At 36.8% G+C, this 26,498-nt stretch overlaps 2 protein-coding genes across 4 annotated transcripts; one reads left to right on the forward strand and one right to left on the reverse strand.

The window, feature by feature from the left end:
* Positions 1-125: 125 nt before the first annotated feature.
* LOC147069723 (uncharacterized) lies at positions 126-5,463 on the forward strand. Its single transcript, XM_085950682.1, has 4 exons — positions 126-318; positions 1,275-1,874; positions 2,628-2,849; positions 4,566-5,463. Exons 1-4 carry the CDS (start codon positions 154-156, stop codon positions 5,313-5,315), a joined length of 1,737 nt encoding a protein of 578 aa, XP_085806808.1. The 5' UTR covers positions 126-153; the 3' UTR covers positions 5,316-5,463.
* LOC147069724 (zinc finger Y-chromosomal protein-like) lies at positions 5,387-25,676 on the reverse strand. 3 transcript variants are annotated; one of them, XR_015071196.1, is made up of 12 exons: positions 25,287-25,676; positions 20,006-20,441; positions 15,952-16,146; positions 15,260-15,467; positions 14,210-14,293; positions 12,834-12,989; positions 11,802-11,932; positions 10,825-11,014; positions 10,168-10,251; positions 9,337-9,483; positions 7,187-7,768; positions 6,189-6,280 (listed from the first exon to the last, which is right to left on the reverse strand). XR_015071196.1 is itself a non-coding variant. In XM_085950681.1 (11 exons), the coding sequence occupies exons 1-11, from the start codon at positions 25,425-25,427 to the stop codon at positions 7,612-7,614; spliced, it is 1,920 nt and encodes a 639-aa protein (XP_085806807.1). In that variant the 5' UTR covers positions 25,428-25,675; the 3' UTR covers positions 5,387-7,611. The 3 variants fall into 3 exon arrangements, 2 of the variants coding, with proteins under 2 accessions (XP_085806807.1, XP_085806806.1); XM_085950681.1 differs by having other exon boundaries at positions 5,387-7,768; positions 20,015-20,441; positions 25,287-25,675; XM_085950680.1 differs by having other exon boundaries at positions 5,387-7,768; positions 25,287-25,662.
* Between the last annotated feature and the right edge of the window lie 822 nt (positions 25,677-26,498).

Genomic DNA, 26,498 nt, shown 5'->3' on the forward strand with positions numbered 1-26,498 from the left:
AACTAATATTTTATTTGGAGTATACTGTTATATTATACTTGAGACAAGATAATGTCTATTATTGGGTATACTGGATATTAAGTATTCTAATTTTAAATAAATATGACAAATGAAAGTTGGTACATGGTTGGTACTGTTTGACATTCATGAGAAATGTCAGCCAAAAGCAAAAAAAGGAAATCTTTAAAGCGTTCAACAAAGTCTGAACATAATGCAATACCCGAGGAAGGTAGGGCGACTGAAATGAATTTGGGACTGTCCAAAGATGATTTGTTATATCCCAGAGAATTAAATGAGCGGCTACTACGACAAATACAGGTAATGAAGTAAGTTTTCTTTCAAAGGATGACAGTTTCACTGCCAGCTTGCATGTTACTTTGTACCTATGTATTTCAGTGGTGAAGAGTGGATATGCCAAAAATAGTGCACATTTTGTTAGTCATACTTATTTGTTTTCATTGAACTATGAATACAAACTGCAGAACGTGGTGTTGGCTAGTTTTCACTGGACAAAGTTTAGTGTACACTATTGTCAGATCTCCAAAGTTTACGTCCACCCTTCGTCACTGATGTGTCTATCATCGACATTATTTTTAACCAATTTTATATCATTTATTTTCGAAAATGGTCAAAATCGAACAAACAATACATAATTTATTACAGAATAGATTAATAAGAAAGACAGTTGTTTGTACATAATATGTATGATGAAAGGTGATTTTAAATAATATAGTATCTTATGTCGAACAATCCGCAGAGGGAAAGCAACAATGACATTTGTATTTGCGAAGTGACAAGCTATGTTGTGGGTACTTAATAAGAAACCTGTAAGAGGGCTTATGAAGTTAGACTCCGATTTCTATAAGCTGGCGTACATGTCATCGTGTCGCGTTGACGATGGAGTTGGCGGGGGGCGGACGTAATGGAGTGTTAAGATGCTGAAGCGGGGGAATTTAGGAATTTAGTTCCACTAATTCATAAAGAACCACGATGATGTGTACGCCATCTTAGAGAAATCGGTCTCTACTATAAAATTTAAAAAAATATAATTCGGAACACTTGAGAAACATAAAAAAATATTGGTGTTGGAACACGACTCGAACCCACATCCATCAGATTCCGCCTGCGCCATACCTAATCACGACGAAATTAACTAACAACTATGTGTTCCAGAGTAGTTTCCAACCTTATCGTAACGATTGCCTAAATTAGTGCATTTCGTATTACGAATCATTTTGGGAATATTGGACTGCATAAAAAATATTTTATTTAAGGTGCTGACGTCAGATAAACAAGACTTACTAAGCCGAATTGAAAGTAAAGACAACAGTATCGAAGATTTGAACGAAGTCATAAGTAATTTAAAAGAAGACATCAAAAATATAATAGCAACTGGCGGACCTAATGTGTCAAAGAAATCTGCAGCGGTTATCAGCTCGAAAATATCCGATCTATGTAAACAAAATCGGCATCTTACGTCGGAATTAGAGTCTTACAAAACTAAATGTGGGATTTTAGAAAGACAGCTTTTAATGCCCGAAGATGATACGAAGGTTAAACGGGAAGTCGTTGTCGCCGATTTAAGTGAAGTCAAAGATCTGAAAGAACAGTTGGCGTCGGTCACAAAAAAGCTGACGGACGTTAGAAATAAAAACGTGGACCTCAAGAATGAAATCCTTTTGGCTAATAAGTGTTTGCAAAGTGAGATCGGTGAGTCATTTGTCAACGTGAGGAAATTGGCAAACGGAGCGGTCGGATATCGGGGCAGGGCGGAGGAAATCGCTTTTCTACGGGTCAAAATATCTGATTTGGAAGAGAAACTGTGCGCTAGGAACAAAGGTGTACTGACCGAAAAGAAAATGCATCAGAATTTGGTTTGTATGAGAGAGTTTGTTATGTAATATTATTCTCTACTTGATTTAATGTAGGAGAGGTGGTCACTATCATTCATTTCAATCGTAAGTTGCTCACAGAGTCCTGTAACAGGACATCTGCCTGAATCTACAATAATTATCTGTCAGATGGATTCAAAAGTTTATTCCAAAATCTATGGATACGCATGTACAATAAGATAGGTACAGCATGCCTGATTTATTTAACTGACTTCTTGCAGCGGATAGCCTATAGCAGTGCTTTTCGACATTTCGTAGTAAATCACACACTATAAAACTAATTAGGATTTCATGACGCCTCCAAATGGTTAAATTAAGAAGTTTTCCGTGACATATTTGCACTTATAATTGTCGCTAGATTTCAAAGTCATAGATGAATAGGAGAAAAACAGCTTTTTGTTTTCTCAAGTACACAGTCACAAGGGTGAAAGTTTATATTATTTCGAGTACAGAATATTTAAAATTAATAAGTTCCACATTCCGATAATGCAGAAATGTTAGAAAGTAGTAGTTCTTCAGCAATTCACAAAAAAGTCAAAAATACCTAAAGGTGGACTGGGCTGATTTTGAAATCTAGCGACACAATTATTTTCATTTGGGATATTCTATGGTGGAACTCCCCACACTTGACATATTGTGTTCTCTTCATGAGAAAGAATGTTTGCCAGATGCTTGGTTGCAGTGAATTCACTGGAGTGAATCGGATAACATTTCTTTTAATTGATATCTCTCCAGGTTACAATCAAAGACATTGAAGCGAAAAAGAGAGATCAGATGGACAAAATGGCTGCACACTACAGCAGGCTACAAGGTGAGAATAAAGACGCTAAAAGGAAACTGGAGGGAGCGACGGCTCGAATCAAAACACTGACGGGCGAAGCCATCACGCTGCGTCAGAGAGTCGAAGTCCTCCACGGAAAGAGCGTCAATGACGATGCCCTCTTGGAGGAAATGAATGTAATTCTTTATTTTTAATTTAAATGAAAAATTGTGTACACTTAGTCGCAGGTCTCTAATTCAAATACCGGGTCTGGCAAAATTCACATGTTATTTTTCAATGTGTGTTTGATGGTTAAGCGAGTGTCTTAAAACTATTTCTTTCCAGAAAAGTTGTCGGGAATCGAATTTATCGATTTAACTCTGTAATATAAAAAGATACAGCCTTGCTATTATATTCAGTTATATGTCAATACGTATATATACAGTTCTTCTTCTTCTTCTTCTTCCATGTCCGCCCCTTAGTCGGAGCATATGGACACCACGCGGCGCCTCCTAGAATTCCTGTCTCTCGCCAGTCTTCTTGCTTCGTTCCAGGTCAAACCAGCATCCCGTAGCTCCGCCGTATACACTCTATAGATAGTATTTAGCGGCCTTCCAGGACGCCGCAATCCGGTCGGCTTGAAGAACAGGCAAGCCAGGTTGAGGTTCTCTTCTGGCATCCGCAGCACGTGGCCGAGCCAGGTCCAACGTCGCCTCTTCACTCTCAGCATAATGAGAGGCTGCTTGGTGCGTTCCCTTATCTTCTCGTTGCTCCTAAAGCCATGCCACCTCACACCCAGTATCCGTCGCAAACATCTGTTTTCGAAGCTTAGTATATGGTTGCTCTGAGCCTTCGTAAGGTGCCATGATTCGCTACCGTAAAGGAGCACCGTCAGAATGCAACCGACGAATAGGCAGCATTTGGTTTTGACCGAGTACAATCGAGAGTCGCAGACACTCCGCATCGAGTTGGATGTCGCTCCAGCCATTCCCATTCGGATAGCGAGTTCTCTCTGCAAAATGCCATCTCCCGTGATGTGTACCCCCGGGTATTTGAAGCTGTCGACGCTCTCGATGTTTTGCCCGTCGCTAATCAGAGGGAAATCTGGATCAAGACAGGTGCTATTATACAAATGTGGGTTTTCATAGGACACAACCCTGTCTGACTCCGGTCGTGACCCCGAACCATTCCGTGACAGTCTCACCAATTCTGACACAGCACTCGCTATTCTCGTGCAGGCATTTGGTTATGGCAATTCGCCCACCCCCTATCACAGTTCATCTTGAAACAGATGATTGTATAACGTTGAGATCAAAAAATGACATGTTGTTCATGGACCATTTATTTCACCGTGATCAAACCATTTAGATGCAACACTTGTTTGCAGACAGTAATATTCCAATTTTATTAGATTCAATAAGAACATTAATTTGATAGGTACGAATTGATTCTTATCTTTTCAATCATTCAGAATTCCATATAAATATATACCTATCCGATATGATCGTATTTTTAATTTACTTACCCACCTACTTTCTTCTGTCTTTGTCCTTTGTATTCTGGTGGTTTTTATTAGGTATGTGTTGTGATACAACCACTCCACGGTAAACCATGAATTATGTCGAATTGCATACATACAAATTTATAGACATGACCACCAAATATGGGGTGTTCTTACAATGTTCTAATTGTCAATGATCCTATTGATGTGAAAGCTTATATTACTAATATATTCCTCATGGACGGTTTCCAGGTTTATAAATTAACAACACATTGGTGTCGTCAATCTACTTTGTGAGATAATGGAACGTAAACATTATTATTGTATATTTTGCGTGTGAAGCGGTTGATTAATGGGTGGTGAAGGTGTCCAAGGTGTAGAGACCTAATAATTTCTGGTTCTCTTTCAACAGAATCAACTTCGACGTATGGAACAGAAATTTTGCAACCAACTGGAAAACGGTGATAAAACGAGAAAAAATCACAGCGAAGAACTGAACAGAGTCCTCAACGATTTAGATAACGAGAGGTTTAGGGTGCAGGCCTTGCATGAAAAATTAACGCAGGAATGTGATAAATCAGAAAAGATGAAGGTCCAGATGAATCAAATCATCGATAGTTCGCTGCAAAAGATTTATCTAGCGCCGATGAACATTGCAAACAAAAACGAAATAATGACACTGACGAAAATTTTAGCTGAAACAAATAAAAGACTAAGGGAAGAGAGAGAGATGTATTCGGAAATGAAAAAGAAGTATTATCATTTGAAAGAAACGAAACTTTCTTTGGAGAAGAAATGTAAACACTTGTATGCCGAAAATACAGATTTCAAGAAAACTTTGATTATAAACAGGCAATTTAGTTCGAAAACCTCCATGCCGTCGGTAAGTTCTGTTCTTTTGAATGCGCATATGTCTACGGATTTGGAATCGATGGGTGTCGTAAATGTACCGAGAGTTTACCGTGTTGATGATGAGGTTTTTAAAACGGAGGAATTGAAGAATAAACTGGATGTGGCCAACGAACAGGTGAGGTCTTTGGAGAACAGGATGCACGTGCTGGAAGAGGAGAGGGCGGCCGATTTTAGCTGCCTGGAAGAGATGATAATGGCATCAAAAAATACCTTCGCTGACGCGCTGAAAAAATTGAAAACTGATTTTTGATCCGTCTTCATTGTATTTTTTTACAAATGTGTTTTTTGTCTTTTAATTTCGTTCAAATAAAACAAACAGTTACTTTATATAAAAACCATACCTTTATTATAAAAAAACAGTGTTAAAATTTTTATAAATGGAAATACATTGTGTCCGTTAAAACATAATTTTTTTCTTCTCTTAAATACATAGGTACTGTACAATTTTATAAAATCTGAATGCATTAACTTATTTAAATATAATACATGTAATTAAATACAAACAATTATAATTGAGGAGCACGGAGGATAATGGGTACCGCAGTAAATATTTAGTTTTTACGACAGTTTGTTGACCACGGCCTAACCATGAACCATGAATCATATCCATGAGAGATTTGACCTCTTTAGTCTCTAGCTTTATTATTATTTTCCTGATACCCTTTTAGAGTTTACCTACAAAGTCACATAAGCGAATCTTTCTTCATGCGTAAATAGTTGAGCTTAATAGCTTGTCCACATGGCGCGTGTCTCCTCGTGCGAGTACCAAAAATGAGTTGCGCCCAGATGACGCGTTTTGTAAGCACGAGTTTACTAGCCAATATTCATCTTGCGGTTGTGTTATGGCTTGCGTACCGTCGACGGAATATAGACTGTATAGGGTGCATCCAATTTTATGTGATGGAGCTACTCATAGTAATTACTATGTTCGTAACTTTATATCCGAAATTGAGGGAATATGATCAAAAATTCTTCAATTACTTTAGGATGTCAATAAAATCATGATTTGCTTGAAATCATTAAAGAAGATTTATCTCCATGCAAAAACTAAGTTCTAAGGGATGTTGCGTCACCAGAAGAGAAACTCATAATTATTTTGAGGTGAGTAATTTTTTTTTATTGTATCTTTGTATTAACAATCAATTTCATGTATTATTAATACTATCGACTGAAGGTACTTGATGGAATTTGAATTAAAATTCTAATGGATTCAACCTTGTTTTTGGCGACCTGGGTTTCGCCTTTCGGCATCTTCAGGCACCGTGTACACTCACCAAAGGTAAACACACGGAAGGACGAAACCCGGGTCGCAAAAAACGACTTAAATGGAATAGTACAGAGCTTGAATCCATTAGAATTTAAATTTCATATATGTCTATGAAGTCAGAATCCTGCGAATTTACAGTTGAAGGTTTTGGTGATGTGGTTGATGGACGATGTCGCGGACTTCTTGGATAGTAGCGTGGATATTCCCGCTGTGGCATTCTTGTGTTGTGTACGCGGCGGCCCACAACTATTTAACAAGTGTATGTTTGCCAAATCTTATTAAAAACAAATTACTCTGCTCATTCCTTCATAATAATATATTATAATTTCGATTCTAGTATGAAAAATACAGCAACATAGTAATTTACACGTCAATTTAACTGGCAACCTTAAAACCCCATCCTGTCTCGTCTTAGTTTCGGTTTCAGTCGGCTGCTTCAGTTTTGCATTTACACGTCAGATTAACTGACAGCTCGACTAAAACGAGACTGATTGGACAGCAAAACTGATTGTATAAAAGCACCTTAAAGCGCAACCCACATTGAGGTGCATGTCGCCTACTGTCACGCTGTCGCGGCGAAAAATTTAGTCTATGGTTTCGTCATTTTGCATAATATTTTGAATGTGCACCATCTCGTAAATTCACTAAAGAATGATACTGATGAAGAGTGCCTACTATAATGTATTAGTAATTTAAATTATTATTAATTATTCATGCTAATTTCAATTAATTTTAACAGTTTCTACGTGTGCGTACGTCAAAATACATGCGGCATGACATCCGTAGATAATAGAACCCAACCTGCAGACCATAGATAATAGACAACGTTCTTATAGAAAATACATAGTGCCAACCGCAAAAACAAAAAAACGTGATTTTGACATGACATTCGAAAAGTGCAGGCATGTGGAATATGATAGAATCATTAAAAACGTCATGCCGATGCCGTGCAGTTCAACGTGAAGTGACCTTAAGTGGTGCAATATGAATCAAGTGATACGAAATGGTCACGTGGGTATCCTCATAGTTGATTTGAAAACGCCTTTTACGTATCCAGTGAAGGAAATAAAATAATTAGGAATAGTTAATGCTTCTCCTTCAAAATCCTAATTAAACCATAATATTATATTACAACTATTCATTTTCATGACTATATTCCTTCCTATATTGCATTTTACAAATATCCTTCCCACGATCGACGTGTTGTAGATGCCTGCTCTACATGATATGCAACAGTCTTTCCACACAAATCAAACTAATCACTGACATAAACCGCGTGCTATGAATTGTTTTCCGTGTTTAGTTTGCTATCGTCGAGGGCGTGCACGGTAGTCTCATGCCGGGTCCTGTGGTCTGATCGGAAGAACTTTTTGTCGCACATCTTGCACGGGTACCTCCGCCCCATATCGTGGACTCTCTCGTGCTGCGCTCTACCACTAAAAAAATAAACAACATTATGAAATACATAAAAAAAATAATTCTCAAAATATCTAGTACCGAGTGAACCGAAAACACATTTATTTGCCATCTGTCTGTGGGCTCTGACCACTAACGCCTGAATGCGTAGAATGTCACAAATCAGCCGTTAGTTGGGTAAATAGGGTTTGGTGTTAAATATATGGAGGCAATTTTTAAAAATAAATCGTCGGCATCGGCTTATAAAGTCATGGATCCCAGGTTAGAATCTTGGGTCTGGCAAATACAGATATTGTTCTTCAATTTGTGTTTGGAGTCAGAGTATGGATCTAATAGGTTGAGCAAGTGGCTAATATCCATTTCTCGTGAAAACAAAAATGTGTTAATACAAAACCTCCACTCTGTGGAGGCCCTTCATATAATAATCTTATTAGGATCAGACATGGTAAAAAACAAAAAATCTTACAGAATTATTTCGAGTAATCGATCATATAAGCAAACACGAAAGACTGGCAGTATTAAATACGTCTTATAATATTATTCTCACTATTGATATTATCTAGTATGTAAACTGACTTCACAATATACAAATATCTTTGCCATGTCAATAAAAAATATACGCATAAGAAAACATTGCAAGTATACTGTATCCACGATGGATTCATTTATACAATTCGTCACCAATAGAGCAACCATTGAATTAATTAAACTATTGATTTATGGTTATTTAATAATTTATAATGTGCAGTTTTCATACTTCTACCATTGTATGTTAATTAAAAAATCATCATTCAATCGGCATTTAAAAAATGGCAATAATTTTGATTGCAAAATGCGAGCAAATTGCAATGTTAATTTATAGCGCCTGTACACATGCATGGAATTACTGTCGGAAATTGTGCTTATTTTAAACTGTCATGACAATAACTGTTTACACGTAAAAGTGTTGACTGTCTCTCCAATCTCATTTTTCAAGAGTAAGCGAGACGCGAGGTTATCATTTTATACTACTATCTGACAGGTCGTATTGAAAATCGGAGCTCAAAATGAGTAGTTCGTTTTTTTACCGGCATGTTCTCTATCGCTCTACTGCGCAGGCGCACATCAAAAATAATCTTACTGGCGCGCAATAAATCATCACAATTTGGAATCTTCCAATCTTGTTTGATTCATGCACACAATCTTGCCAGCTGCAGGATAATACATATTTCCCCATACATTTTCTTACTGTGCACAGTATATCCATGCACGTGTAAACAGGGTATAAGATTAGAAAGAATTGACCATAGTCTTTAATACAGATTGCCCCATAACCAGAAAAATATAACTATGTTTACAGTCTGCGGACGGTAGTGATATTATTCTGGTGTAAATGTTTGGTTCGAATGTCAACTGTAATTATTTTTAGACCAACTGTCTATGAAGCCATTGCTTGGTCTCAAGTTCGATCATGCGGCTGTTCAAAAAAAATGCATGCCGTATTTTTTAATGCATGTTTGATCTAGTGCAACTACTCGATGCAATTTGTGAATGGTTAAGAATTGTTTCTTATAATCCGTTAATATAACCTGCCGATAGTTAGACCGACCTCATTGTTTTGAAATTCTTTTCGCACTGTCGACAATGGAAAGATCTCTTGGTTCCGTGCCTGAGCTTGTGTGTGCTCAGCTGGTTGCCAGTGATGAACTTCATTTCACACTGGTCACATTCAAATGGCTTTTCGTTAGTATGAATTCTGGAAAAAAAATAAAACAATAATTGTCAAAACTCTGTGAATCGGTATACTAATTTTTTTATTATACAGGAGTTCAGATACCTACCTGATGATTTTAAAACCCTATTTGTCAGCAATCACTTTAGCTCGAGTAGTGATTGGTGGGGGAAGCAATACTTCGACCGTTACCATTTTAGTTCTGCAAGAATTAAATAATGCTGACCTAATGATTCCACCATTCTCCAATATTGATATATCATTGATTTGATTGTGTGAATAACCGTGTCCGGAAATTTGTACGTATGCAGTTCGAAAAAGATAAAATTCTGATTATACAACGTATCTGTGAATCAAATGGTTCTGCATGAAGCATACTTGGAACGGTTAATGAAAACCAAAGATGACGCGCGCATCCTTACAAATGCTGAGGTCAGCGAATAATTTATTTCCAATATAGTTAATCCCTTAACGGCGTGAAGATTCACACTGTTAGATGCAATGGATCTAGAGCTCTCCATAAAATTTATGAAGGAACCCCAGTAGGCACTCGGCCCGTCCCCAGAGGAGATGGGCGTATAACATCAAGGGGGAAGTAGAGAGGCTGAGTGTGTTCAACTGGAGAGAGAGAGAGAGACCAGAGCGGTTGTGCAGTTGGCTTTGAACTTAACTTGAATGATATGTAGCTCCTGGAACAGTTCTTCTTACCTGATATGTATTTGTAGTTTATATTTGGTTGAGAACGGCTTCGAGCAGTAGTGACAGATATACGCTTTATCTTCATGAAGCTTCCTAAAATCAGAAAGAAACAATTTGTAGAGACGTATTATTAAAAAAGTTTTGTGTCGTTTTGAGTATCGATTATCAATGCACTATCAGTATATAGTATATACTAGCAGTATTAAATATGTTTTGATATATCTATTCAAATGATTAAAGCCAGTTTATTAAATGACTCAGCATTTAGTTGACAGAATATCATTTTGATTAAAACCAGATTTACATCTATTGTATGCATATTCTGTCAACTGATGTAGGTAGCATTGCAATTATCCAAATGCTAGGGACATTTGTATCCACGGTGCATGCATTCTAATAAATCAACGATAAAGTAACCAATAAGTTCTATATTAGTTTTTAATAAATTATTCAATTAATATTGTAAAGGTTTCATACTTTTACGATTGAATGCCGAATTAAAAAAAAATACTTACATCACTTTTGATCACCAAAAGTGACATTGACATGTTATTGATCTTTGCATATAGATATATATATATATGTATATAATAAATAAATTGCAATTTGAGTGATCGCTGCCTCCATTGAAAATTACAATACTTGCAGTTAAAATTATTGACATACTTGTGCATGTAGAGGCCGGAGTTTTGCTTGAACTTGGCTCCGCAGTGGCAAACATAGGTGCGTTCGGTGCTGTGCGTGCGCATGTGTGATTTGAGGAACTGGCTTTTCGCGAATGTCTTCTGGCAAACTTCACACTTGTGTGTCCGCTCATGCTGCACGGTGCAGAAGTGAGAACGCTTCGAGTAGTACTCTGTAAGCAATGGTCAATAGCAATCAAGGGACGCGTGCATGGCAGGGGTGATGGACCTCCACTGCCAAGAGTACATAAACGCATTGTTTTTTTCCAAATATAAAGTGGCGCATGGACATAACCAGATTCATTCCAGACCACTGGACTTCTCAGTTCTTAACCGGACACGGTGGTTTTATCTACAAGCTCAGTCGGCTTACCCTAATAGAATCTCCGACTTGCTAATGTGGCGAAATGCAGGATGCCGATCATATCCTCTGGGAGTGTCGGTCCGACCCTCATTTGGACCAGTTGGCCATTACAACTTGGTATCTATGAGAAAAATGTGGCAAAATTTCTCGGTTTTCAAAAAGTATGCGGCATTTTACGGCGAGCAAGAAGGTTTTTTCTCATCGAGGATTTACCGTAACACATTATGATCAAAGCAGGAATCACGCACACTCTAGTGCCTGCCAACTAAGGTCATGGAAAGTTGCTGATGACGAATGTCTAACGTTCGTTACGCCACGGTATACGCATGCATAACAGGTATGCAAACGTGTCGTGTGATGGAGGGAAAGGCAAGTAATTATGGGATTAAGTAAAAATAATGTATATCAAAGTATCAAATATGTAAAATCGGAAATGCCAACTTAGCAATGTTAATATCTGAGCAGTTTATCATCTTGAGCGTGCTTCATGCTTCGTTCTAGCGAAGAACGTTACCGTCGACGTTTTTGTTTCAGACCTATTTAGGGCACTTGTCTTATTAAAGAGTTAAAATGAAGAATGTTGATGGTTGTCAAACCTTTATTGCAATATTCGCAAGTGTAAGGCTTCACGCCAAGATGCCTGCCGATATGGTCCCTCAAGTCGAGTTTTCTGGTGTAGGACTTCTCGCAATAGCTGCACGCAAATGGTTTGGCTGTCTTCTTTTTACTGGAAACCACAAAATACACTTCATCAGATGGACAACTTAAAAATTAATTTATGCTCGCAGACATCCGATGTGCCAGATATCAGTGGCGAACACCACCTGTTGGATGAAGGTGAATGATTAAAACAAATGAAAAGAATAATAATGCACACTTCGGTAGTGGTCAAGGTGTTATAATCAGAACTGGAAATGAAACTGGAATCGAAACCCTTGATTCCTAATCTTATGAACCCCGAATCAGCGCATCTATTCTATACACAAGACTGCTATTGGCCGGTAGGGGTAGTTTATTATGATATGTTTGTATTGAAGTTTTATAATTGTTACAGTAAGTTAGCCATCTAAATAGGCAAAACTGTCTATCTCGCTCTAAAAGTTAGCACAGCCAAGAGAGGTGCTGTTTTAAAACATAGCACTTATTATAACAATTATAACTAATTTATTGTAAAAATTATAATACTTCAATACAAAAATATAAAAACTACCATAGATAGCCGCCGATAGCAGTCTTGTGTATAGAATAGATGCGCAAAATCCCTTAAAAATCCTACAATTCTGTAAGTCTATTTTTGATCAACATTCTCCATGTTGGAAATAGTTAAAAAAAAGATATTAATTAAAACAGTATAGGAAAACATATCAAATCTTAACATAGATGCAGTTTCTAATCAAGCTAAATCCCTATTATTAGTACTTTGATTCAAACCACAAAAACTAGTCGCCAACATTAGCGAAATTTATCGAATGTTTCAGTACAGTAGGGCGCTGGTGACTGAATTGGTAAAGCATATTGGTACAATGGATGCAGGTTATGTTTGAATCATAAGATGTTTGCTCTAAAAAATAGTGTCTCAAAAAATCTCTAATTTAAAAGAGGTAAGTATTAATCTGAAAAAGACATACACTTTGAGCGAGAGGAAAGCCTCCAGTATCTCGTTGTCCAGCCCCTGCGAAGCAAAATCTGCATGACTGTTAGCCATGTGGACGTTCCTCAAATTCCCGGTATAATAGGCCTTGGGACAGAGGGAACATTTGAATGGCTTTTCTTTGGTGTGGGTCCTGGAACGAAAACGCCTGATTATTTGAATTTTCTTATCTTTTCAGTTTCTCAATATGGTAATTCATTCATGTACAAAATGCGGCTGCGATTTTAATTATTTAGCTCGGCCAATGCAATATTAATGCATCGACAATTCTAATACAAATTTATTTATTTTACATACAGTGTACATGACAAATTGCAATTTTAAGGCATTCACAACATGACATAAAAACAAAAGACAGGGTGACAAGAAGAGTAAATGGAAGTATATAAAGTGAGCTAAGTAGACCCTATTTAAATTTTTTTATAAAACAATATCCATCTAAACCCATTTCATGTAAGTGGAATATATAAATATTCAGTGATTTTATTGAACACAGTTATTGCCATCCCAATTGGCATTAACAATGACGGGTTACTTCTGCACCTTGCAATAACAATCAACAGATGCTTCCGATACTACCAAAATTTGTCTGAGTTTTCATTTAGACCGCGTATAAGTTGGAAAGCTATATGAAGATCTCTTAAAACTGCAGTATGTAAGCATATTATCTAAGAGAGAGTCAGTCGATTAAACCAACGAATAGTATCTATAACTCTCAAGTAAAGGAGTCTCATAAAATTCTTTTGAACCCTCCCTACCATTACATAATTTTGGTTTGTTAGAAACGACATTAAAAACTGTATATTTATAGTTTGATTTCTGGTTAAAAATAGGCAATTATTAAAACAGCAATGTCAGGTTTGTTCACTCGCACATTAAACAATAAACACTAACCAACATTTACTTAAATAATGGCCAGTTACATAAGACAGGCGAAATACACCCACTATATAGACATACACAAACGCAATCACGTCTGAAATCTACGAAAAGCTTCCTTAGATCATTCAAGGAGATTAGGAGCCGCCTGTAGTGGAAAGTATATCGGGGTATAAGTATGGAGCGAAAGCTACGGCTGCACAGTCTTAGCAATGGCGTACGACAAGAAGCTACCTTTTAAATTGCGATTGTAACACTGAGGAAACTGCTGAACATGCTTTCTACTTGTTGCATCCAGCTGCAACATCGATGACATGTTTAAAGTCAACAATGTGGCCAAGGCGTAATTGAGAGGAGTTAGGTGCATCTCTTGCAATGACACGAGAGAAGAAGTGTTTAGTGATTAGTGAAATTCTATGGATCCGGACCATAGGTACATGTTAAAAACAACTGAAAAATTAATTATAAACATACCTTGTGTGTATGGATAATTTGTAGTTGGATGAGAATTCCTTCAGGCAGGTTTCACATTTAAATTGTCTCCTTTCGTGAAGAGCTCTGAAAAGTAAAATGCAAAATATTGAATACACTATTTTTTATAGAACTTGGATTATATTGTAAAGATAGCCTTATGAAATTTTGGTTTATAGACATTGCACATTACTGTGAGGTTTCATAGTTTTGGCTCGAAATAAGACATCAGAGGCGAAGGGTAGAAGTAGGTTGGTAAGAACCACTAAACTTTGTCAATCATACTAATTTGTTATCATTGAACTAAGAATACAAATTGCAGATGGTGCCGGTTAGTTTTTAAAACTAAATTAAGCCCTGCGTAAACCAAGCCATAATAGTTAACACAATCTAATGTAAGAAGACGTTTCGTGACAAATAATTTTTTTATGAGAAATAAATGTTAGTCACTTGCTAGACCTATTAAGTCCATGTTCTGGGTTCAAACACATGTTGAAAATAACATTGGAATTTGTCAGACCCGAGACTTCATAAGACGACACATTTACGCTAGACTATCGTGGGCGTAATGTTTAGTGTGTTTTAATTAATGTTTTGGTTCCAGTACAAGTCGAAGAAGTCCTGTGTATGTAAGACATACCTACTGTATACGATTTATTAAATATTCAAATTGATATTAATGGTTCATTGTATAAAAACATATTTCATGCTTGTAACATTTATGTTTAATATTGATTATCCATTTAAGGGTGGTTACATGTAAATTGTACGTAAAACATTTCACCGTGGCACAGTTCGCCGTGAGCTTTCTTATCGGAAGAGATGACCGTATACTATACGGTCTCCAATTTTATTAGATTCAATATGAACATTAATTCAATTTTCATAGCTGATTTTGGCAACATTCATGAATAATTCAAGAATGAAAACCTAACCTAACAAGTAATCCAGTATATTTGCTATTTTCAAAAATTGTTTGCTGCTGCAAAAATGTTTTTTGGACATTTTGTTTATCTATCAATGCTTAATGCAGTCCGATTAATAATCACTCACCTATGTTTGTACAATCCGACGTATTGCTTAAAGGTGGCTGCACACTCGGTACACTCGTAATTCCTGACATCGGAGTGCGTCTCAAAATGGACGACGAAGGCACTTTTTCTCGGAAAGACTTGATGGCAGATCGGGCACTGGATCGGCTTGCGTTTCTTTGCCACGTCTGGATGGTGAATGGAATTATGAAGAGTTTTTTTCGAATACCCTACAACAGAAATATACTTTTTGAAGATATATTGATTGGAAGTATAATATTATGGTTCAATTGGGGATCTCTCGGAGTTTTCTTAGCCGTACATTCATCTCAGCCGTCATTTTTCCATTAGTCAGGAGACACATTAAAAATAATTACAAAATAAAATTCTTCTTGTCAAATAGTGCCTTTTTTAAGTGTGTGGTGTGAGTTTATCTCACTTGACTGGTCGACCTGCCACGCCGGGTCCCCAGGCTAGAGCCTTGTCAGCCGCCCCCTTGTAGGGGCCATGATCACATTGTATGGTACTGTTGCGTACCTAATAGCAGCGAAGTGCCCGGGAGAGATATAGAACAAAGAACTTTAAGTGGGAATTATAGGTGATAATTGGCTCAAACAAATTCCATGTGCAATTTCACACAATCTATAATGATATCTATAACTTCCAAAACGTAGTAAGTGAGTTTACAGTTAGTTTAGAATAATTACCACTTACGTTGATTGCAAAGTTTGCAAGTGTATTTCCCGATGCACAGTTCCGGGTGTTCCACCAGACAATGCGCTTTCAGTTCTGATTTCTTTTTAAATTCCGCGCCGCACTCTTGGCACAATTTCGTTTCCTTCACTTTGACTATGCCCTTTTTTGACTGGCGGTGCTTCCTTCCGTTGCTCATTTTCATTGGCCGGAGATCTGAAAGAAATTGCTGATATAAAAATATCCCCTTAAAAATTGCAAAAAATTCAGACTGCACTGCATCGGCCAGATGTCTAGAATGCCAGGGAGTTAAGAAAAACAGGCTACGTACACATTCTGCGAAGGCAAGAAAAGATCAAGTCGGCCACGGAAATAGCTGGACTGTGCCACAGGGGGATTTAATGATGCTCAGCCAAAGTAAATAGAATGCGACAGCACTGGATCGGTTGGATTGAATTTGATCTTTTGCATACTATATCCAAACTAATCGTAGTTTCTTATTGTTATTTTCATATTTGACAAATATTTATTGAAATACTTTCAAGATAGAATAGTTTAATGAAGTGTAGCATTACATTCACAATTAAAATCCTGCCTAACCAAACCACGCTAGTGGAGGTAGGCTGTGGAGATCTGACAAAAATAGTGCACACTTGCGAATGGTGATGGTTACTTTTTAAAATTCAATTAAACCCTGCCCAAGCCAAACCATAATAGATAAAAATAAATTACTATTATTATAATATTAGGTATTTTATATTGTGATATTTATATCCGACACCAAATTCAACTAGTGTAAACTCTAGTTATACTTCTATTGTATGTGTCAGACACTTACCTAATATCTGTCTCACCACTTCTATGGATCAAAATGTAAACATCGAGACTGAGACGAGATCAAACTTGTAAACATAAATCGCAAATGTTGAGCCACCGTTTATTTTTATATCAAGTCTGACACATTGTTTGATTTGATAGTTTGACAGGAGTGTTTATATTGATATTGTTTTGTGAAAAGTATAGGTAGGATAAAGAAAGAGTGGCTTAAGGCAGACATTGATGACTTAATTGAACGATATCATTCCAAATCGGAACTATGGGATGTGAATTTTATTTGAAAGAGTTTTGAAAAATGATACAATAATAGAATTTGCAAACAAATTTGAAACGTCATCGGAAGAAATAACCCAGAAAATACACAATTTGAATCAATTTAACAATGAACTAAAAAAGTGTAAAAAAAAAATCCGGTCGGTCGGGCCTCGATGATATTTATGAATGAAATTGAGTTGGATCTTTCGCTCTCAATTTTGACATTAAATGGAAAGTTTTTTCTAATCTAGTTTTTTCATCGCCAAATCAAAGCTCGCACCGATATAAAACGTTTTTTTCTTTTTTTTTTGACATAACGTATACATAACGAATAATAGCATTCGCTGCGACTTTCTTTTTTGAACCCATTCTGATTAGTGACACTGGAAAGTATACAACATAAGTGTGGAAATAAGCTACATTGGCATAATGCAAACACCACATATGTTTATCGCAATTGCTGTATTTGAGACCTACAGACTGATTTCGTGAAAGAAGTATAATATGTGTAATGGTACGTTTACATCTGACACTTATACCGTTATACTTATTTTATGTGTCTGACATAAAATTTCACTTACTGTTTACACCTGCATGGATCTGACATAAAATTCTCGTATACTTATCGTTGAAATAAAGTCTCTACACTTTATTCAATGCAACATTTGGAATAAATATATGCGGTGTTTACATATGGCATTGTAACTTATTCGGACACTTATTTCGTATACTTCTCAAAAAGGTTATATCAGTTGTCAGTTGTCAATATGGGAATGTCAAAAAAAAAAAATAGCAGCGAGTCTTTTGGCAACAAAAAAGAGGAAAAAACGGCTAAATAGATGCGGGAATGGATTCAGCGACGAGAAGAACCAGGTGCTTTCCGTTTAATGTCAGAGTTTAAAATCGAAGATCCACCTCAATTTGTGAACTTTAGTTTGCAAGATTGGACCTTTTGCCAAAAAACAAGACACAAAATTTAGAATTGCCGTAAGTGTAGAAGAACGATTAACTGTAACATTGCGATATCTAGCAACTGGTAAGAAGTGAATCGTCATTGCATATTCAATATATTATCGTAATACGAGTGCAGTTGTGGGCCAAAATGAATTAATACCATTTGAAGCGCATTTTTTTCTTTACAGACTGCATCAGAATTAATCGTATGTGCCAAGAACAAGCGATATTTTATTTTCGCACAAAATCCATAGAACACGGCACATCCGATTTACTTCTCACTGTCTATGATTTTTGACAGATCGCTACAGTACATTTATTTACCTAAGCGTTGGGCATACATTCACGATATATGATAATAATTATTTGTCCGTTGTTTTAGAAATACATATACCTATGCACTTCACTACCTGTTAAACTATGAATAATGTGTCAGGTACTTGACATAAAAGTAGATGGTGGCTCAACTTCGGTGATATGTCGCTGCAAGTTCGAAATTGTCGTATACGCGGTGTTTACATTTGCTTATATAAGTAGATTGAATAAGTGACAGGTGAGTGTCGACACACGCGAAATAAGTGGCTGGTACAAATATAATTACTGTTTACACTTAGTGAATATGGTACCATATATAAATATGACGATATAAGTGTCAAATGTAAGCGTACCATAATGGTACGTTTACATCTGACACTTATACCGTTATACTTATTTTATGTGTCTGACATAAAATTTCACTTACTGTTTACACCTGCATGGATCTGACATAAAATTCTGGTATACTTCTCGTTGAAATAAAGTCTCGACACTTTATTCAATGGCAACATTGGAATAAATATATGCGGTGTTTACATATGGTATTGTAATTTATTCGGACACTTATTTTGTATACTTCTCAAAAACGTTATGTCAGTTGTCAATATGGGAATGTTAAAAAAGAAAGCAGCGAGTGTTATTATTTTAAGTCTTTTGGCAACAAAAAGGAGGAAAAAATGGTCTAGATGGGTGCGGGAATGGATTCAGCGACGAGAAGAACTAGGTGCCTTCCGTTTTTAATGTCAGAGTTTAAAATCGAAGATCCAACTCAATTTGTGAACTTTAGTTTGCAAGATTGGACCTTTGGCCAAAAAACAAGACACACAATTCAGAAATGCCATAAGTGTAGAAGAACGATTAACTACATTGCGATATCTAGCACTTGATCGTCATTGCATATTCAATATAATATTATCGTAATATAAGTGCAGGTGTGGGCCAAAATGAATTAGGTAATACCATTTGAAGCGCATTTTTTCTTCACAGAGTGCATCAGAATTAATCGTATGTGCCGAGAACAAGCGATATTTTATTTTCGAACAAAATCCATAGAACACGGTACATCCGATTTATTTCTCACTGTCTATGATTTTTGACAGATCACTACAGTAGGTACATTTATTAACGTAAACGTTGGGCATACATTCATGGCGTACCTATGATAATTGATTGTCCGTTGTTTTAGAAATATACCTATGCAATTCACTAGGTACCTGTCAAACTACGAATAATGTGTCAGGTACTTGATATAAAAGTAGACGGTGGTTCAACTTCGGTGATATATCGCGGCAAGTTTGGAATTGTCGAATACGCGGTGTTTACATTTGCGTATATAAGTAGATTGAATAAGTGACAGGTGAGTGTCGACACACGCAAAATAAGTGGCTGGTTGAAATATAATTACTGTTTACACTTGGTGAATATGGTGTCATACATAAATATGACATTATAAGTGTCAAATGTAAACGTACCATAACAGTCTGTGAAATTTAGTGTCAGACACAATACATAAATATCACGATAGAAGTGTCCTAATGTAAACGAACATTAGTTCAATGAAAATGTATAACTGACAAAGTTTAGTGTGCACTATTTATGTCGGATACACAGCCTACCTCGACTCTTCGCGGCTGTTTCCCTCAAACATTGAATTGTGGACTTATCAGTTTTGGAAAGTGGACACCTCATATGATAAAAGCGGTGATTCACATACCTATAATACCTTTATCTAGTGATTCAAGTCGGATAAATGGCTGCATCTCGTCAAGTTTTGGTATAAATTCTTTGGTATCAAAACTATAACCCAAATCTACGTTCGCATCCTCAGAATTCTCATTAGAGTGAATATCCTGGGTGTCTTCATCATCCGAGATATCCATGTCCAGCTCCAATTTGATTTTATCATCGTTGAACATTTCATTTCTGTCTTCAAAACACATTTGTTCCAATACTTTGGTTTCTTTGATGTCAGTTTCTTTTTTGTGGCCGTTATTGGATACAGTCGGTTTTTCGGGAGTGTTTGAGTCCAGCAACAGTTTTTTGAGTTTTTGAAAGGACCCGTCGCACTTCTCTCGGAATTTGATCGCCTGATGAAGCTCTGTGACACATGGTATACAGACATACTGCGGTAGACCGTCATCAGATGAAACCTGGAATAAAATAAATGGGTAAAACAGAATTTCCGCGGGAATTAAATTTAGTACCTACCTTTTTGTATTCCCTGGAATCTTCGGGCCTGTGAATATGTTTGCACAGCCTCGTCAATTTCAGTAGCAATATAAAGTTTTAATTGATTGCCGAGTATAACAGTACCTTGACCGGTTCTATGCCTTCAACGAGTTATCTCGCTCTATGAAGCCGTGATCGACAGGCCGCACATACAAATTTTGAGAGTTATCTCGTCCGACTTTAAACTCAAATTACTAGCCATTGTCGATTGATTTGCATAGGTAATCTAAAAAATTAAACACACAGTGACATCTGTTTGAATAATTATGAAGTTACTAAGCCACAAATAATCGGTATCACAGAGATTCTAGTAAGAGCTTCGGTCTACATTCAACGTGTGTCGTTAAAAATCTGCGGCCTGTCAGATACTGCCATAGTAATATCGTGAGGCGTAGAAAAGGTTAACTTAATTGTATCAAATAAATAACTAGGTTAAGGGCTTGGGCACACAGAACACGATATATCGCGCCGATCAGCGATATAAGAATGTATCAAAGGCCGTGATATCTTTGTGAGCAATCCAGTATCGTGGTTGCTTCCTAGCGGGCAGATGTGTATTTTTTTTAACGGTTTTTGTTCGGAAAGAGTAATTCAGACGAGGAGCAACTCCTTTTCTATTAGCCTTACAAAGTAATAGAAAAAAGACGATGTTATATACATGACATCAATACGAAAAGGGAAAGATTTGGGGAGTACCACCGTCTCTGTATTGGATTTCAATCTCATGAAGATATATTTTTTCTATATTTTCATATGTCACGTGTAAGTTTCAAGGAACTACATGACCTAATTAAACCGTAGATTTTCGATAAATAACTTCGTTTCTTCTGCCTTTGCACAGATCGCATGGTCAATTTTGTACAACCGAATCGCTGTCCGCTGCGATCACGACTGGCTCGTTGCGACAGATCGTCCTGTGTCTAGCGGGGATGATGCAATCTTGTGTAGACAACTAAATCGTCACCTGCCGGGACAGATCTCGTCAGCGACGTCCCTAGACAAAATGCCGCCCCATTTTTTTATACAGTATTTTTATTATCCTTCCGTGACTAAAATAATATCTAAGAAATATGTTTATGTACATTACTAACAAAATATATACCACTAAATCTGATTTAAATGCCATCTCTGCTTCAATAGACAACATTGCGAGTCCACGGTTTCAAATACATTTAAAAATACACCTGACAACTTCCAAAACTCGAGTGACTAAATATTTAGATAAATTTTAAATTAGGTAAGTATGTATCTACCTATAATTCGCAAATCAGCACATGTCATTGCTGGTCATCAAGGACGCGACATTCAAGGACAACAGAAGTAAGCTACATATCGCGAACCCAACAAAAAACCACAGTCCTGTTAAATCTTGTATGTTAATTAATACATTTTGTTTCCAACCAGTGAGGTGATTTTTTTAATTGAAAGGTATTTCCGTTATTACTAAGTTTAGGTAGCTATTTCTACATATACATGATTCTCCTCGATTTGCCGCCCTTCGAGTAACTGCCGCCCCCACGGGACGTCACTGGATCTCGTTCTGTATGTGAGAGCCTTAAATAATTATTAATAAAATAATGGAATATTCCGCGGCGACCCTGTAAACCACTTTTAAGGCGTAATGGCACATAATTTGGAAACCGATATGCCCTAGTCTAAACTTATTTCCTATAGCCCTGCTTTTTCTATTCATTTCCTTCATGACCTACTAAAATTTTTATCGACTATGCTGACCTATAAGTAAAATAAAACAAATCTGAATGTCAATACAGTTTCAATAATGTAGGAAATCAAACAAAAACCAAAAAAATTATTAATGAGAAGTGTGATGCTGTTTCTTTTTAACCAGAAACTTCAGGTTTGGAGAAAAAGATGATAACTTTATTCGGTTCTAGTCGGTTATGTGGAATACAGCGGCAAACACATTTTGAAAATACCCTATATTAGAGATCGGAAACCTGGTCTATTTTGAAGACTAATTATACTTACTACAAGTATAAAAAAATACTTAGTATATAAACTTGTTCCAAAATACTTACTAGTATTTGGAATACTATATAGATCGTTTGGCGTGCGTATGTGGGACAAAGGTTTCATACTCAACTGAAACTAAAACCAACTCCATATTATTAGTATTTTAAAATAGTATCGGCTCAGGGAACTCAGACTGTGTATCGGCTTCAATATAATCGCTAAAAAGAATTTATGAGTTGTTTTTCTGTTAGGTTACAATATTATTGTTAACAAAAATGAATAACATTGATTTTTTTTTAAATTTTAAACATGTTTTGAGCGGTATATAACAAGCCTAAGCATGTGCGTCATCTCACCATTGTGCTGTGACACAAAATTTATGACCTATTATTATTCATACATTCGAACGCAATAGACTAATGAATTAAAATATACCTATATTGAAGTGCTATTTCGTTTGTGCACATTTAATGTCAATAATGTTGAAAGTCTACCAACTGGCGAGTGCACAGAACAGTGACTCTGGAATTGTTTATTGGGCCACAAAATACTTAGTATGGGTAGTTTCATCCGAAACTTGAGTACACAAACTGGTGACAGTATTTCCAACTCACCTCTACCCTATATACTGGATTATTTGGTAGTTTAGTTTAGCTTAGGTTTGGTTAGGTTAACCTAACAAATAATCCAATATATCGGCTATTTTCAAAATGTGTTTGCCGCTGTATTTCACATAACCGACTTGTACCCTTTATTCTTAGATCCGGTTCGGCTTCTAATTGGTTTAAGGAAAACCAGTGTAAAAATGCCTGCTTCCCACTTATAGAATGTGACAAAAATATTAGAAATTTCATCGCTTTTTCTACTAAAACTGGGTATTCCTGACAGGACAGCCAATATCAGTGGTATTCTATCGAAGATGTCTATGAGTGCCGTATCACACGACAGTTCAATTATAGACTCTATATCTGAATCCGGCAATTCTGTCTCGGTTTGGTCTTTTCTTTTCTTTTCTTTCGACCATGTCCGATCCTAATAGGATCATATGGGCCTCCACAGAGTAGAGGTTTGTATTAACAGATTTTGTTTTTTACGAGAAATGGATGTCAGCCACTTGCTCCACCTATTAGGTCCATACCCTGACAGACACAAATTGAAAAACAATATGTGTACTTGTCAGACCCAGGATTCGAACCTGGGATCCACGGCATAGTCCAACGCTTAAGCCGCGCAGCCACCGTGGGTGGTCTAGGCAAGGTTTAATTGAGTTTTAAAAACTAAACAACACAATCTACAATTTGTATTCTTATTTCAATGAATACAAATAAAATATGACTGACAAAGTTTAGTGTTCACTATTTATGCCAAATCTCCACAGCCTACTTCCACCCTTAGCTACTGCTGTAAAGGGGTCCCTTATCCATGCTTTATTGCTGTCAATAGGGGGACAAATATTTCTTCAGACTTAAGAACAAACGTATTAGTGCATACTGGCATTGAGAAGACAAATCTAGTGCGCGCGCACTTTCCACATCCTTTAATGAGCGCAAATATGATGAGGATAGATTGCTAGTGTTAACCCACTTTGCTATTGGTTGCGTTGGAGCGTGTTGTTCGTCTCGATTAAGATTTTTTTAATTCATAGACTAATTAAATGTTATCTACTCGTATTTTTTAGAGATTAGTGACAGTTTAGGCGACCTGGCATTTTACTTTTGTGGCCCGGTGCCGAGTCATGACCCATTTGGGAAACGCTGCCGTAGTGAATAATGTTTTGAGGCACATACTTTTCCCTCTGCCACCTGCCACGTCACCACCCCCATTATGCAGGCATATACCATGGTGTAACGAACATTAGGCATTCTTCAAATTTATGCTAAGAGTGTCACAGGAGTAATTTCCTAAGACCTTGGTTGGTGTGCACTAGAGTGTGTGAAATTTCTATTTTGATAAAATACAGGGTGGGGCGTGGGAACTTCCTTTTTTCAAAATGGCATTGTGAAGTTAGTGGGGGTCACAGAGAGGAAAGGAAGGGCTCAATGAGAGGGGCTGGATTTAAGGTTTGTGTGATTATGTAACCCGACAAACATTATGTGAGCTGCTGGTTAACACCTTACCCAATGACGCACTTTTGTTCTTCTCTGACGAGGCACATTTTCATCTTAGTGGCTGTGTTAACAACGGAATTTGCAGTACTGGAGTGAAACAAATCCCAGGGTACTTCATACCTGTACAGTCTTTTGTTTCATTTTCAAAAAAGGAAGTTCCCACGCCCCACCCTGTATATTCACCCACAATTCTCAATGAGAAAAGACCTTTTCGCTTGCCACAAAATGCCATAAACTTTTTGAATGCTGAGAAATTTTTCCCTTTCAACCGATATGTGGGACATACATTCCCAGAGGATGTGATCGGCCTCTTGCAATTCGAAGATTCTATTTGGCCAAGCTGACAGTTTGGAGGCAAAGCCACAGTGTCCGGTTAATATCTGAGAAGTCCAATGGTCTGAAATCAATCTGGTTATTTCCATGTGTCATTTTGCGTTTGTCTACCCTTGGATGAGGAGGTCCATCACCCCTGCCATGCATGGAACGCGGCGTAATAAGCCAGATCTATTCGAGAGCACCGGCCCATGGATCCTAGATCTGAAGTCGGCGATATTAAGATACCTTTGTCCACAGAGCAAGGCGGTCGTGGCTCCACTTCAGCAAGAACAGGCAACGCGTCAGTAGACTTGTGTTGAGGCACTTTGGCTTGGTAAACTAGTTTGAAGACTTTGAAGGTTAACTTACGCCAAATGAGCTGCATGCTATGATCATGTCGCAGTATGAAACGCCTCCGTTTTCTGATATTTTTGAAGACTTATTAAAGATAAACTCGATGGCATTTGGTCCCATACAGCACCTGCAGATTCCTTCAAGAGATTTAGACATTTCTTTACGATGTCAATTTCAAATTTCGCATGACATTCAAAACAAAACAATGTCAGCCAATTTGTCATTTAATCAAAGCAACTTAAAAGACATCTTAATGCAATGACTTCAATATAATTCGATTTTTAACAATAAGAAAATGAAGGGTTTGTTATTAAAAAATGATGATTTTAATACAATAATTGAACATTATTTACGAGAGCAAGTTAATTTTTGACAGTGACATTATTATGACGTTTAGTTTGAGATGGCGACCGCTGTTAAATTATTCAGCCAGCTAATACTAAATATAGGGATACTTTAGCCATATATACATAAACAAACCTCTTTAATTTAAATTTAAAATTTTGAAGTTATACTTCTTTAGGCGCATTTGGAAAATCAGATCAGTGTATTTTTGGCGTGTGATATGTAACACATAATTTATTTTTTCACAGAAAAAAACGCACTCGATTGAATTCGAACCACTGATTGTTCGGTTATCAGCCGAATGCACTATCTTTATGCCACAGTATGATACTACAATCGTGACGATTATACAGTATAATATTATAGTTTAGAATTGTTCCGTTGCCTAGGCAGTGAATTTATTATTGTCGCCCATTTGCAATTCCTTACGTAAGCAAACTATTAAACGTAAGAGTGACATTTGGTACTTTAGAAATAAAATCAACGAGAAACCATTATATTATAATTTAGTAATATAAGTTAGTGTATAGAAATAAAGCAACGGCGCTCCAATAAGCGGCCCGTTTTTTTTACGTGTGTAATTTAACAAGATAATTAAGAGCTAGTCGAAGAATCTAGGTTATCACAAGTTTTGTTTTGTTACGCGAAAGAAGTATAACTTCTAACGCGCGTACGTACACATACCGATAATTTATTTTTAGTTGTTCGTAGTGACAATCACTAATAATCACATGATTAATTTAATCAATGTAATAAAAAAATTGTTAAAGAACCTCTTCGTGAGGTGACCAAGATCTAGATTAGATTGTAAAGGCAATGAAAAAAATAGTAGGTACCTACCTAAGTATTAAAATTATCTTTACAACCGGTTCAAATTGTAAA

This window comes from Rhyacophila brunnea, unplaced genomic scaffold, assembly GCF_057557595.1.
Source record: "Rhyacophila brunnea isolate RB1 unplaced genomic scaffold, BYU_Rbru_1.0 scaffold_23, whole genome shotgun sequence".
Classification (NCBI taxonomy): domain Eukaryota; kingdom Metazoa; phylum Arthropoda; class Insecta; order Trichoptera; family Rhyacophilidae; genus Rhyacophila; species Rhyacophila brunnea.